This window comes from Lineus longissimus, chromosome 18 (assembly GCF_910592395.1).
Source record: "Lineus longissimus chromosome 18, tnLinLong1.2, whole genome shotgun sequence".
Lineage (NCBI taxonomy): Eukaryota > Metazoa > Nemertea > Pilidiophora > Heteronemertea > Lineidae > Lineus > Lineus longissimus.
In genome coordinates, this window is record NC_088325.1 from 8,753,804 (window position 1) to 8,770,351 (window position 16,548).

General features: G+C 37.7%; 1 protein-coding gene across 1 annotated transcript in view; it reads left to right on the forward strand.

Moving 5' to 3' along the window:
- LOC135502097 (ankyrin repeat domain-containing protein 50-like) overlaps nt 1-16,548 on the forward strand; it is a 357,552-nt gene that overhangs the window by 289,213 nt on the left and 51,791 nt on the right. Inside the window, exons 20-23 of the mRNA XM_064794655.1 lie at nt 3,960-4,058; nt 4,393-4,491; nt 5,564-5,662; nt 5,971-6,069. Coding sequence (XP_064650725.1) covers nt 3,960-4,058; nt 4,393-4,491; nt 5,564-5,662; nt 5,971-6,069 — 396 coding nt within the window. The remainder of the gene's footprint in view (nt 1-3,959; nt 4,059-4,392; nt 4,492-5,563; nt 5,663-5,970; nt 6,070-16,548) is intronic.

Below are 16,548 nucleotides of genomic sequence, written 5' to 3' on the forward strand. Positions count from 1 at the left end.
CCGAAATGCCGAGCATCTTATCAGGCCTTCCAACTAACCGAGCAGACAGCCCTGGATATAATAGTGCTTCTTGAGGCTTGGGAGAACGGCTGCCTCACAAGAAAAGCATCCAAAATGTGCGCTTGTCGGCAATTTGTTAAACAATAAACTGTGTCTATCTGGTAACATGGACAAAAAAATGTCATCGTATGCACTAAATTTCGAGGTAAATTAACCAGTCCATATTTCTATCCTCTACATGCAGTTAACTATAGTATGTGACCCATATTAAAATACTCTATCCGCGAATTTGAGAGGTCAAATTCGCAGTAATGAAATCGGACCTTTTTATACGCCCGCTCCGGAGCGTATTATGGTATGGCGCTCAGTGTCCGTCTGTCCGTCGGGCCGTCCGTCGGGCCATTAACTTTTCATTGTCCACGCGATTACTGAAATTCTACATCATGTATAGTCACCAAACCTGGTTTGCAGGGCACTTGTATAGGCCCCAAGAAGCCTATTGAATTGGAGGTCAAAAGATCAAAGGTCAAGGTCACGAAGACCTGTTTCCTTTTCCACTTACCTTTCATTGTCCGCGCGATTACTGAAATTCTATATCATGTGTAGTCACCAAACCTGGTTTGCAGGGCACTAGTATAGGCCCCAAGAAGCCTATTGATTTGGAGGTCAAAAGGTCAAAGGTCAAGGTCACGAAGACCTGTTTCCATTTTCCGCTTACCTTTCATTGCCACGCGATTACTGAAATTCTATATCATGTATAGTCACCAAACCTGGTTTGCAGGGCACTAGTATAGGCCCCAATGGTTTGCACGGCACCAGTATAGGCCCCAAGAAGCCTATTGATTTGGAGGTCAAAAGGTCAAAGGTCATGGTCACGAAGACCTGTTTCTATTTTCCACTTACCTTTTATTGTCCGAGCGATTACTGAAATTCTATATCATGTACAGTCACCAAACCTGGTTTGCAGGGCACTAGTATAGGCCCCAATGGTTTGCAGGGCACCAGTATAGGCGCCAAGAAGCCTATTGATTTGGATGTCAAAAGGTCAAAGGTCATGGTCACGAAGACCTGTTTCTATTTTCCACTTACCTTTCATTGTCCGAGCGATTACTGAAATTCTATATCATGTACAGTCACCAAACCTGGTTTGCAGGGCACTAGTATAGGCCCCAAGAAGCCTATTGATTTGGAGGTCAAAAGGTCAAAGGTCAAGGTCACGAAGACCTGTTTCCATTTTCCACTTACCTTTCATTGTCCGCGTGATTACTGAAATTCTATATCATGTATAGTCACCAAACCTGGTTTGCAGGGGACTGGTTTAGGCCCCAAGAAGCCTATTGATTTGGAGGTCCAAAGGTCAAGACCACGAAGACCTGTTTCCATTTTCCGCTTACCTTTCATTGTCTGCGCGATTACTGAAATTCTATATCATGTATAGTCACCAAACCTGGTTTGCAGGGCACTAGTATAGGCCCCAATGGTTTGCAGGGCATTAATAAAGACCCCAATAAGCCTATTGATTTGGAGGTCAAAAGGTCAAAGGTCAAGGTCACGGAGACCTGTCTCCATTTTCCACTTACCTTTCATTGTCCGTGCGATTACTGAAATTCTATATCATGTATAGTCACCAATTCTGGTTTGCAGGGCACTAGTATAGGCCCCTAGTATAGGCCCAAGGAAGCCTATTGATTTGGAGGTCAAAATGTCAAAGGTCAAGGTCACGAAGACCTGTTTCCATTTTCCGCTGACCTGCTACTTCACACACTTTTCACCCTGACCAACCACCCTTTACTCTTATGGCGGGCGTAGAATGTGCTCGCTCTGCGTAGCTCTTGTTGTATAATCTCATCAATGTTATGGCAACCATGATTTTATGTTTGAACTGCCTATCATTGAATATTTAAGACAGCCCAGTAATATCCTAGACCAAATTCAAATTAAGATGTCGACCCGGTTGAAAAAAATGGGAATACATAAATGAAAGGTAAGTGGAAATATATCCCATATGTCTGCGGAGGGATAGTTTTATAAACGAGCGCATGACCTCGCCCTCAAATGGTCGATGAATGCTAGCGCGCGAATTTCTTTCCTGCTCCCGAAGCCGGCGGAAGTGCGCGACGTCATCATTTTGATATCATCTCTTCAACAGGTTTACTGAGGGCAGTAAAGGCAGTGTTGTTTTGCCGATATTTTAGAGGTTGAAGCCTTGCAAGCGCAATTTATGCATCACGCATGGAGGGCTAAATTAGGTCAAATCGGAGTTAACATCGGAATATTGTAATAATTCAGTCAGATTTTAAATGTCCCCTTTTGTGCACGTTGTTGATGGAAACTACATGTGAAATAGAACTAATTAGTCCCACCAGTTACTGCAAGCTGCAGGCATATGTTGTGTGGTGACAGTATGTAGTATGATTCTGATGATCTATATAATAATACTATAAGGCGGCTCGATAAAGTGCCATTTGGGGGTAGTGTTTCGTCTCGAAATTTTGCACGTTTGCAGGTGATATGTTATCCTGATGCAACGTTATGTTTATTTTCGGAAATTTACTTCAGCGGAGCAGTAATGAGGGATTTTTAATCGGACACTGTCAATTCTTCTTACCAATCACAGAAGCCAAGCCATTGCTGTTAAGTTATGCAGGGGCTTAATCAATTACCTGCACTCCCTGTGGGGTGAATAACATTACCTTTTGAACAGCTGGCTGTAGGTGGATAATTGGAACAGCCGGTATACCTGCTGACCTGTTGAACCCAGGTTATTGTTATTTTCAATCCACGATTGCAGGTCACCTGATTTTCGAGATTTCGCGGGAAATGAAATTGTAAACAAACGCATGTGTGAATGTAAACAAAAATGTATTTTTGGTACTTTTTGGTTGCTGGACTTGGGTTTTCCCGCAGTTAGGAGCTGGGGTCAAATTGGTGGTCTATTGTTTATGCGTGCTGTTTTAGCCAGAGCTAGCCCTTGATTATGAAGGGATTTTCAAATGAAGGTTACCATAGTCTGTTTATGTGCTCATCACAGCTTGCAATACTTGATGTATCTGAAGATGTAGCTGAACTTCTGGCTTGCCTGTCGAATAAGTGCCTTGCCCGAGATCATGCTACATGTAGGAGGAGCACGCATCTTAAAGTTATAGTACATGTAGTGATAGTGCAATTGGTCCGAGCCATTTGGAGGCCGACATGTGAAGGCCAATCTGAGTTATCCTTCTTCTCCGTACAAAAAGGGGCATATTGCTGACTAATGAACGAGGCATATTCACATTGCCTCATCATCTCTATCGGACTAATTGATATACTTTTATATGCCCGCATACAGAACGCCACAGGGTCCGAGTCTGTGGACAAATGGTTGGTTTAATTTGTCTCTTCGATATTGCATTAGATTTTCATTGCAATTCAATCTATTCAAGGTATAGCCCATTTGAACCTGCCTGCGCCACGGGTATGATGCTGGTATACAATAATAGTGTATGTTGTATATTGGCCCGTGACGTAAACAAGAACAGTCCTTGTCAAATCATTTCTTTTTTGGCTTTCTCTTGTTGGGCCTGTTCATATTGCCTCGTCTGGGATAACTTGTTTCAAGCTTGATAAAGCAGTGTTTCAGAAATACGTTGCATAGCGGAATTAACTCCAGGCTGGTCTACTGGCAAACTCTGATGTAAGAAAGTCATCTATTTGTTGGTAAATTACCGACTCCATCAGAGAATGTGTAAGTTTCACAGCCGAGTCAGAGTTCCAAATAAACTTTGTTGGAAGAGGCTATAAATCAATTTTTGGTAGATATGACCTTCATGAAGTAATGCCATGTATCAAGAACTTGGCAATTTACATATGAAGAGGGTTTATGAATTGAATATGTTCAAAATGGTATGACTTTAGTCTCTTAGCTATTTGCATATTTCGATATTTCATAAAAGATAGTAAGTATGTCTGTCTTTTTTCAGAACGGCTCAACGGCGCTAATGAAAGCCTCTAAATATGGTCACCTTCTTGTCGTAGATTTTCTAATGAAAAGTAGAGCAGATGTTGACGAAAAGAAAAAGGTAACACTCTAAATGTCACAGGCGTGAAATATTTAGTTTGCCGTTTTCAGAAGTGTGTTATGAATGAATGAACTTAAATTGAATGAAAAAAGTGCCGTTTCAATTTTTGAAACGGCACGTTTTTCATTCAGTTGAAGATCATTCATGCGTAACAATAGGGAGGTCCTTGTCCTTTTCACCCAATATGCATGATGTTGGTATGATGATGTCCTGCCATTTTCATTGCATTGTCATGGATAATTTAGAAATTATGACCAATTGTTTAGGGGGGATTACTTTTGGTGAGGTGTTTATTTCGTTAGTGATTATCGATAGTATGCCTGTTTTGTTTCAGAGTGGCAGGACGGCACTAATGGTTGCCTCCAAAAATGGTCACCTTGATGTGGTAAAATCTCTATTGGATAATGGAGCAGATGCGAACAAAGAGAAGAAGGTAACGCACTAAAAGTTACCTTCATCAGAACCAATCTAAAATCATAAGTTATTAAAAGCAGCAAGCAAATGATAGAAATATGGAATGATGTTCTGTAAACCGCTTCATATTCGGGATCGTTCTATTTTGGAAAATTTGAAAATAATCTATGTCCTTAAAGGGGTTGTGTGAAGTAAAATGTACGCCATTATGAAGTGAAAATTCTGCTTCTAGACACTGAATATTAACTGCTTACAGTATTCGTTTACTTGTTAAATCGGGTACCAGTGAAACTGCGGCCGAAGCTGTGTGGCGATGACAGCCACTAGGGTACTGCATCCCAGACATGATGTCAATTTTCTCGGTATTTTGTCGTCATTTTGACGCACACCCAAGTGAAAATCATTGCGGCCTCTTGGGTTGCTGGTACCCTTTTGATCCTTAATATGCTTTTAAATGATATTGTGCTCCTTTATATTTGAAGTTCGCGCATGCGCGGTATCATTGTGGAGCAGAATGCATTCGGCGATGACTCAGTCGATATGTGATCATTCGCACATCGATCGATCGCGTATGACATGTCTGACGTAGGCCAACCATAACAAAACAAAATAAAGACGAGAATGCCTCGGCAATGTTGTGCCTTGAATGGTCGCCGGTCAACAGACACAAATACATGTTTATTACTAAACAGTACTTCCAAAACGGCAAATCTTCGTTGATTGTTTGCGCTGCCGCTGGCTCGCAAGCCGGTACACTATGACGTAATAAGGACATTTGGCGGAAAATTCATAACGAACGGTCATTTTAGAAAAAAAATCATTATACATATTTTTTCCGTAACTTAACCTCGTTTTGGATACAGCCATGCAGACAAAATTTCTGTTTTGGCCCCCTTATTCACACAACCCCTTTAAAGATAAAAAATCCGTAAAAAAGTGTTTTTTCTTTACAAAATTGAAAGACTTTTTGTGGTTTACGGTAGTGGGTTACTGGATTGAACTGTTCAAAATTATCTCGACTTTAGACACTAATTCATCTGTATATTTTCTATATTATGTGAATATCAATATTATGTGTATCTTTTTTTAAGGATGGCTCGACGGCACTTATGGCTGCCTCCCAAAAATGTCACATTGGTGTCGTAGAGGCTCTATTAAATAGCGGAGCACAGATTGACAAAGAGAGCAAGGTAACGCACTAAAAGTCCTCTTCATCAGAACCTTTCTAAAATCATCAGTTGATAAAGCAGCAGTCGAATGATGCAGATGCAATGATTTTTCTTTAAACCGCTCAATATTTGGAGGCGTTTCATTGCGGATTTTGCAAATAACCCAGATTCTTAGAAATAAAAATCACCATCTTTTTGGAAAAATCGAAATATATTTTGAGGTTAAAGTAGTGAGTTTCTGGATTGAATCTTTCCAAATGATCTCGACTTTGGGCTTTATTCGGATATATCTATATCTGATAAGCGATAGTATTTCTATCTTGTTTCAGGACGGCTCGACGGCACTTATGATCGCCTCAAAATATGATCACGATGATGTCGAAAATTTCCTCCGGAAATATGAAGCAAATGGTAACAAAAAGAATAAGGTAAGATATCACATGTCCCCTTCATCCGAAGCTCCCCTCAAGCGAATGATGCAATTAAATGATGTACAGTAAACTGCTTAATTTCAGGGGTATTTTATTTTTGCATAATTTGTTGATAACCTAATTCGCAAAATTTCGGAAACATGAAGCAAATGTTAATAAAAAGAATAAGGTAACATATCACATGCCCCCTTCACCCGAAGCTCCCCTCAAGCGAATGATGCAATTAAATGATGTACAGTTAACTGCTTAATTTAGGGGTATTGTATTTTTGCAGAATTTGTGGATAACCTAATTCGCGAAAATTAAAATAGTATTTTTGTTATAATAAAAACCAAGGGAATGTACTGATCTGCCAAAATAAATTGTATATTTTTTGTTGCAAAATAAATCGATGGCATAAATAAGTGTTTTACAGAATGGCGCTATTGGATTACATTGTTCAACATTATCTCGACCGTTGGGTCTTATGAATACGTTTATTTCGATATTTCGAGTCTTTCGACAAAGAGTCTGGTCACGGCAAGTTAACTTTGATCTCATGCATCTCTTAGACAATTTACTTGACGCTATGATGAGGCCAATTTTAATCCAGTTACAAACTTAGCTTTTAAGCTAAGTTTGCACTTAAAAGTGCAATACAATGATATATAGGATGACCAATAATCAACGAAAAAACCTCTGCCTACGCGGTTTACATTTAGTTTTATTTATGCGGTAACGAATACATACCCGAATGTTGATTTATATTGATGAGAACGAGCTAACAATTCAAGCAGCAGTTCAGTAATTTTGGTTGGCTGCTAATTGCTAAGCAGAACAACACCCAAGTATGTTTTAAAAATTTAATTAGGCAGCGTACGCTCACTGATCGGTTTGCAATTAACGAGCACCCTGTGAGCTGCGAGAGAGCTCAATATAACATTTTTATCCAATCACCCATCTGGTGTGGCAGTTGTAAAGTAGACCCTAATTTACTCAATTTTAAAACAGAGCCTTTTTAAAGCTTCATTTACAGTTTAGCTATATAAGTAAGGTCTGAACCCCAGATGAAGTTAGAGATTCACTTCGACCATTGATAGAGTAACGGCCCACATTCACCGCTTCGACCGCCGAGCCGATTTTTTATACCCGTCACAGCAAAACCAGGCGCATGTCGCTCTGAGCTTGGCAGGTAGAGGCGGACTGTTTGTTCAGTTCTCTATTGTCTGCCTTTTGTGAAATATGAGCACATCAATTATCTCCTGGTGTCATTAAGGCTGATCTAGATAATATGATGGATATACGCACAACGGCGGTAGATCGGCATGGAAGACCACTGGATCTGAATGCAATCCGCACAGCTTCAGCATCTATCCTTTCCCATGCTCAGCGAAATCGGTGAACAGTCCCCATTGTCATCTGTGTGACCAATTTTCCACGCTTTCCATATTGTGCGAAGTCATTTGAAGGCCTTCATTATGCTGATATCGAGGAGCTACGTAAGGCCGGTACACTTTCCAGGTATAAAATCGACGTGACCCCCAGCATCTTCAACTATATTCCGAAATTCTCTATTTCTATGTGGTGGATATTGGTCCAGAATTAACTTGAATGGTTCCTCTGCCACGAAACTTATCAATATTCCGTCCAGCCTATTGATGAGCGTCTGCGTTCATACCCAGCCTGTCTCTGTTCCAGTCACCTTGAAAGAAAAAAGGGTGAACAGTAATGTAACACTTGTTATTCAGTTTGGGTGTTTACAGCCACGTTGACTTTGATCATGGCAACGTTTTAATGGAAGGACTTGTCCAAACTGATCAATAAGAAATCATAATTAATAGAGAAGAGTGACGATATTCGTGTGCTGAAAGGGAAGACACAAGTTTTTTTGACAGAATCCTAGAGTCAAACAATCGGCTGGTTATTTTAGATGCTAACGAATGTTAACTCACCCTGAAATAATCAGGAGCGTGGTCCTGTAACTCTTGAATGACCTGGCCACCAGCGGCTAGATTACGGATGATGATTTCAGCAGGTTCTTTCCGACCATCTGCAGTAATCATCTGGCTAGCTGTGCACCCAAGTTTCTTGTTTCCGCGACTTGAACGAATGTCAATTTTCCTATCTCCCTTCTTGTTGTAGGTGTATACCGGTTTCATATCGTATAAAACAAAGGTTTGATTCATGTTGATCAGCTAATCCAAATTATTTTCTCGTGGAGTGTTGTGAACTCTCTCGCGGCATTCCCGAATAAGGTCGTCTGCATTGGCTGGTAGAGTTTTCGAATCGAAAATGTTGCGTCTGGTAGCTCATGTATTTTCTGAAATGAAACGAACATTGTTGGTTACAAGTCTTGTAAATTATTGTACGGTTATCTCTGTAGAAAGCGATTGAACCATCCGTCAGAAGCTGTAAAAGGGATAAGGTGGAGTCTTGTCCTTTGCAACTCATCCCTGTCTTGTTGTGACTGGGAAGCCAAGTACCCTTTGCTCCTTAACTACAGTGATATTATATCTATGACATCTTAGAGAGAACGATAATAAAGTGCTGAAACTTGGTCGGCTCGACTCTGGAATGGTGAAATTTGAGCGACTTCATCAGGCAGACAGTGCATTGAAAAATTCCAAAAACTATTCTATACCGAACTACTTACTCTCAAGTTACTCCTCATTTATCCATTGTTCTCCAAATCGGATAAAAAATAGTCATTAAAAGCGCACAGAAAACCCAACCACCCATCTTGAAATATACAGTTGTTCCTCGCATAGCTACCCGTCTGACCCAGGCCTTATTGAAAATTGTTTTCTAAGTCCAGTGAAGTTGTCAATTTTTACCCTAACAATAACGGGTTTAAACGGTGCATTAATCACCCTTCGACTGGGATTATAGAGGTAATTTGATCATATTGGTCTAACTGTGCCCGCACAATAGTAACATGATAATGATGACTCAATAGTACCGATAATTGACTGAGACTTGTGTGAAGCGTTTCATGTGAAGTATTGGTGGATGTGAAATTTTCGCTCTTGTGCTCAGTTGCTGTTCCTGAACCGTTGTACATGTACATGTATGGCCTCGATGACAGGTGATGAAGATGGGGACAGTGGTAATGCTGACATCGATTTGCATCACGGTCCTAAGGCAACATCCCATGCCTATTCATCAGCTCAAAAAATTCGATATCTAGATGATAGTTTATGTCTTTTGAGGTGACCAAGCTCCGAAAAACAGGCCTAGCGGTGAAAAACGGATCAATGAGACTTCTCGAAGTTGTAAGTTTCGAATTTTTGAATTTCCGCAGCCATAAAATCCATTTCTAGTACTGAAACGGTTAATTTGAGCACCTCAAACGACATATACTACAAATTTCAGTCCAAAACATCTTCAAACCCCTACACCTAAATTTCCAAAAAAAACGAACAAATCAAGGACCAACGTTAATTCGAGCAAAAACGTTAATTTAAAGAATCCGACACATCCAAGTCTAAAATATTCCTCACTTTTCCACGTCGGAGGGGAGTTAAATCTCGAAAAACTAAAAAAACGCGACCAGATATTTCACTAAAATTCCTTCTCCTATCACGCCCCCGACACCTATTATCATTCAAACCATTTACAAACGATGAGAAAGTGATAAATAAATTACTACCGAAAAGGTTCAGCAGAACGAAGTTTCAGCGAAAGATGTTTTCAAATGAACAGTTACTGAGAGATTTATACTTTAATCCTCAAAGCACTGTGGCCTATACAAATGCAAGTCAACTTTGGAGAAAAATAAAAACCGACAAAGTGACAATCAAGAAAAAGGAACTAAAAGATTTCCTAGCTAATTTACCAACCTACCAGCTGCATGAACCGAAAAAGTCACTTTCCGAAAAACAATGGTTTCTCAAGTTTTCTGACGAAAATGGTATCGCATTACCTTTAACTAAAAAGATTGGTGAATTCTATGCTGAAAGTACATTAAAAGATAATATTGGTACAACAATTGTTAACAAGATTAAAATTTTTATTGGAAGTAATAAACCAGAAGCTATGGTAGGAGGTGAACCAGAATCTACTACACCATCAACAGTGCCTATGGAAGGACCATGGACGGACCAGCATCTGTAAGACAACCTTTAGTATCAAGTGAAACACAGACAGTAATTGATTAAGTTACTATATCATCCAAACCAATAGATATGTTGATTGATGCAACTGATGATGAACTTAAAGAATTAGGTTTCACAGAATATGCATTTAGGGAACTTAGAGGATTAAAAAAGGCAGGTGATAATCTTGCTACAGTCAAAATGGAAAAGGATATGCAGATAATGGAACTAAATGAAAATCTTGAACATTTACAAATAGACTATGTAATCTCGGTAGAAGATGTTGGAGAAATAGAAGAGTTGAAAAAAGAAATAACTGAACTAGAAGACAAACTGTATGAGGAAAAGGCAAAGGTATGGCCGATTGACAATGAGAGGGAGTCACAAACTGCAAGAGCTAAACGTTTAATAAAAGATGTATTAGTTAAACCAGATCCAACTATTTCCCTAAAGGATAGAATTAGACTACTTTTTAAGAGTGAAGGTTTAACCATTGCTGTCATATTATCAGTTGTAGTTATGATCTTCACAACTCTAGGTTTTACTATCAGTGACGCTCTTAAAGCTGTCCCTAAACCTACACCACCAGGACCAGAACCAGGACCAGACCCTAAACCAGGACCTAAACCAGACCCTAAGCCAAAAACCGTCAGATCAAGTGAAAGAAGGTCTCAAGAAGTTTGCTAATTGGCTTAAGGAACTTGCTAAGAAAGCAGCTGCTGCTTTACCTGGAATAATCGGGTATATTGTATCGTTCCTATCGAAAACAGTGGCTAGTGTTGTTGGTTTTCTGACTGAGCACATGATAATAACATTGATTATTATTATTGGTTCACTAATCTATGGATTGATAGGTGGATTAAGAGCAGTAAAGGAATGTAGAAGTATCAAGAAGTAATAGTAAGAAGTAAAAAATCATTATTACTTCTTAATACTAATAAATATTGAATTATGGTGACTCATGATTTTACATTAATAATAAATAGAATGGCAACAGGATATTTATTAAACACTGATAGAGTACATAAGATTCCACTTGGTTTGAAGACTGATATACAACATCACATTATCACTCATAACCCCTCAACTGCTAATCCAAAAGAAACACTGTATGTTAGAATACCAGCATTGAGAGAGAATACATTCTTTGTACCAAAATCTCTTTATCTTTCTCCTGATGCCACCATTTCCGGTGATTCCAAAAACAGTGTGGTTACTAACCTCGGTAGAAACCTGTTATCAAAGATGGTAATTAAGTTGGGAACATAACATATATTTGATCTAAACGAATACAATCATTATTTAACATTTAAAGATTTGCGGTTAACAGAAGAGGAAAGAAATGATAGGGTGTTTCAAGGTATTCAATCAGACAATCTAAGTAAGTTCAGATCTGGTGTATCTGAAGCTAATGTCAGTGGTGAAACTAGTGATGAAAAGTTTCCAATTTCCGAGGATATGATTATTGAGGTTATATTAGCAGCCAAGGAGGAAATAGTAGTAGCAGATAACACTTTAGCCATGAACTACAAACTTGAAACTATCTGGTTTGAATACAGCACAGAAACTAACAAGAACATTGCAAGTCAACTTAGTATCAGATACAACTCTGGATTTTATTTTTTTTACGATTGGTTAGACCATTTCAAGACAGTCAATGTTACTTCAAATGAAACTTTAATAAACGAGAAAATTAATTTTCCAAGGATGTCAATCAAAGGCATATTGCTTCTATTCGTGTCTGATTATGCCAATGGATCTAGAGTTTCTGAGATGTTCGAAAACCAAATATCACTAAAGTACAAATTACAATAGAGGGTGTTTCTAATCAAGTGTTCCTAGAAGGAATGAGAATGATGGATCAATGGGATGAGATCAAGAAGCATTTAATGTCTGAGGATTTAAAGAGTACTAATGAAAATATGACAATGAATAAATATTACGGTAACTCGAATCACTATGGGGTGTGGTTGGACTTGAGAACCACATAATACAATCGTCTACACGGTTCAGGTAATAAGCTTCAAAACACAAAGGATGGAATACAGTTATCAATGACAAAAGAAACAAACGCAACAAAATTGTATTAGGACTTCGTCCTGAGGGAAAAAAAAGAAAAAAAGTTTACTGAGAGTTACTTAGTGATTTTTAAAAAAGTAATTAAATGGATAAAGATGAACCAATAAAACTAAATCTATTCAATGGAAGTGGAGTGTTTCTAATTTGATTTATGTCAATCGGAACGACTTTTTACTCTTACTTACTAAGGAGGATTTCTAAATTCAAAATTGATTCCCTTAGTTATCCTAGCATAGAACAGATAATTAAACTGGACTTTGTTTTATTTATTTGTTTTTGGACATTATTTTATCTTCAGAAAAATAGTATCATACCAAGATCAATAAATGATTTATTATGTAATTAAATTAAATTGTATTAGAGTTACACTCTAAACATTAGAGCTACGCTCTTAGCAACAAAGTTGTATTAATAATAGACTGTATTAATAATAGATATTTTCCAGTTATGGCATTCCAGTTACTAGTGATTTTTGTCCATCTTAATAAATAGAAAAAGATCAACGAATAAAGCCAACTTTAGTCAATATGTTGTACATAGGTGTATTAACAACATCAGGAATGACTGTTTACTCTTACTTATTTAGGAGGATTTTAAAACTCAACATTGGTTCCCCTAGTCATCCTAGCATAGAAGAGATATTTAAACTGACTGGAGTTTTATTTCTTAGTACCTGGACAATATTTTACCTATGGGACAAGGGTATCATACCTAAAGCAGTACATACTTAATTATGTTAGTTAATTAAATGAAAACTGTGTTAAACATTGATTCTAGCGAATACCCAGAACAGAGTTCAAGTGATTTAGTTATTAATCTCAACAAAGAAATTCAGAATGCATCTAGTTTAACTTATGCAGGAATACCTTGTTCCTTTCACAACATAAGTGAAGCTGGGAAGAACAACAAAATCAAGATAAGGGATAAATACATGACACTTATTACGATACCTGATGGTCTTCATGACCTAGACAAATTTTCAATAGCATTTTCATATCAATTGAAGGAAAACATATTCAGTAGAAATGCCGTTAGATTTGATTTAGAAGAACCAACTGGTAAGACTATCCTACACTTACTTAAGAGAAGAAATGAGAATAGACATCAAATTATGTTTATCGATAAAAGCAATGAACTGTTTGGTGTTAAAGGTTCTGAATGGCCTTATTCTTCTGAAGATGGTTTGGTCGTAAGTGATTGTCCAATGAATTTCAGACCAGTAAACTATTTTGTTTTACACTGTGACATAATTAACAATAATAAAGTACTTGATAGCAAGGAACCGTTCTAGCCATTAGACCGATAAAGGAAACTGATATTGGAGATACTATAGCATACACATTTGCTAAACCAATACAAATACCATGCAAATCAAGATTCAATAAAATAGAGATTAAATTATTAACAGATGAGTACGGTGACATTATCAACCTTAATGGTTTTGATGTAAGATATCAATTGTTGATAAAGGGAAATCAACCTAATTAAATGGCAGGTATTGCTATGCTGGTTGGAGACGTTTTAGTCAACGGATTATCATTCACAGGAACTGGTTACCTTTTTAAGGCACTGGGCAATAACGATTACGAAGCTGAAACTAAAAGACATAATAGGGCTATGGAAGAGTTAAATAAATTATCAGAGGAATATGAAGAACATAGAAAGAATTTAGTTGACTTCGTTGACATTGAAATGAAGAGAGAGAATCAGGCTGCTATTGATTTTAATAATACTGATGCTGCACTTACTCTTTACAGTCACTTACACCATGATAAACGAATAACATTACCTAAGAAACATCAATTAAGTGACTACTATCAACCTAGTGATGACATGAATAAATATGAGTACTTATGGATTGTCCTAGGTATGAGTGTTTTAGGATTAGGGGTCTATTACTTTTTGTTAGAAAGAGGAAGAGAGAGTAAATCCAAATGGATGTTGTAGTCTGATGATCAATTTTGATCCTTTTTAAACTTTAGGTTCTTCTATGTAATACTGTTGTTTGTCTGTAGGAATAACACTATTTTCTTCTAAGGCATCTTTCATGGCGGATTCATCCTTGTTAAAAAACAGGACTAAGAGTCTGATGTTCTCTCTGAAGTTCTTAACGACTGAATTGTACTTTTGAACTAGTAACCAGACAGTTAGATTGTAGTGTCTACCGGAAAATGTAAGATTACATAACTCAGACACCTTCTTCTTTGTGTCTCTCAAGTTAGCACAGTCATCAATTAAAAATAATGTGTTTGTTCCTTTGAAAGTTAGAGTAGGTTAGAGTAGTTTTAAGCACAAGATCCAAATTACTGGCCACTGCTTCAGGATTAATTATGTAGACGTTGTTGTCTTGATATATCCATTTCCTTTCATATGTCTTATTATTGAAATAGAAAATTACTATTCTCTGGAACTTGTTATGATAATCCTTTTCTAATAGATCAAGAAAAAATATGTCTTACCACAATTGGTGGCACCAGAGATGAGCATATTATGTGGTTCGTAAATAAATACTTCACCCATTTAAATGACTGTAAATCAAAGCAATGAAACTCAAAGCAATGAAAATCAAAGTAATGAACAATAATTCTACTCTTCATAAATGAATAGAATTTGGGGATACACTAAAAGACCAAAGGATTGGAAAAGTATATTAGAACAGTTTTACCAAGATCTAGAGGAACTAGAAAAGAAAGATGAGGCATCAAATCATGACTTATCAAATCAAATAATAATAATAATAAACCAGTAGTAGCACCAATTGCTGATATCAAACCCATTGTGACTAAACCACCTGTTGTGTATTGTGGTCCCTGTTGTGATTAAACACACGGAGGGCACGACTGGTTCTAGAATGATAAGGTCAGGATCGACTAATGGGTCAGAATCGACTAATGCTACAGGCAGACATAGTAATGCTGCAGACAGGCATAGTAATACACCGAGGGCAGCTGCTGTTGATTCTAGCTTTTCGCATTAATTTTAATCAATTTAAAATTTAAAAATGGAAGACAGAAGTAGGCTTTATCCAGATTTAAATCACCAAGATACGAGCAATCAAATAATGAGTAATCAAATAATGAACAATCAAATAATGATCAATAAACAGAATAACCAGCCTATCATGACGAAGACCGACTTAAACCCTCATGATTTGATGTATCATAATTTGAATCCTCATGGTTTGAATCCTCATAATTTGAATCCTCAAGGTTTCAGACTTAATCAAATCAGTGAAGTTAAAAAGTTCTTTGAAGCTGAGATTGAATGCAGACGAAAAACATTTATGAAATACAAGAAACCGTTGATGTGATTACTGGGTTTAACCATGTCCTAAATTTAACAGTTGTGGCTACTGGCTCTGCTGGTACTTCAGCAGTAGCAGGCGTCATCACTGCTCCAATAGGTTTTGCTTTGGGTAGTGTGACAATAGCAAGTGGCCTTGTTGCCTCAATTTTAAGTTGGCAGAAGAATAACATACTCAGGAAAATTGAAAAGCATGAGAAGATATCACAATTAGCCATTTCCAAACTTAACATAATCAATGATTTGGTCAGTAAAGCATTAACAGATTCTTTCATATCTACAGAGGAAATTAGTTTAATCCTCAAGGAGAAGGAGAAGAACATTTCCTTGAAGAATACCATCAGAAAGAAACAAAATGAGGCTAGTTCTGATAACCGTTTTGACGTAGAAACCCTTAAAGGCCATATATCAAGGTTTTTTGCCATTTTCTGCTGTAAGACGATTTCAAAAGTGTACCTAACACTTTATACAATACAGAAAACCAAATGCAATTAGCTCCATCCATTTTGAAGATATATTCTAAAATACCTTGGTACCGTAAAGTCAACTTTTAAATGGAAAATGCAAAAGCCTCGTTCTGAGAGTGGAGTGTTTTGGACACGCAACCAAGATGCTCTACCAAAGTTCCCTCGGGTTGCACTAAAATGTGGAACCATGCACACGTCACGTCAATGGAATTTCAGCTCACTTCAGAAGTTTGAGGCTCTCAAAACACTGCTTCAAACACAAATCAGTCAAGGAAGCATCAACCACCCTAAGTTTTTTAATGAGCACTACACATATTTGCCGAGAAAAACGCTCCAAATAGCCCATTTGCGCGGATTTTAGCATCACTTGAGCGGGCCGATGCGGACTTCCTATGCGCGCTGTAGAAAATGTACATGTCTCATTTTCTGTAACGTTGCCGTAACATAATGTAAACAATGGTGCTACCGGCGCTCCGGCCGGGCCGGCGATGGATGGAATTTGCCAAATTCGCACATATTCAAGTTATTTTCGTGGCCTATCTTTTTAAGTTTGA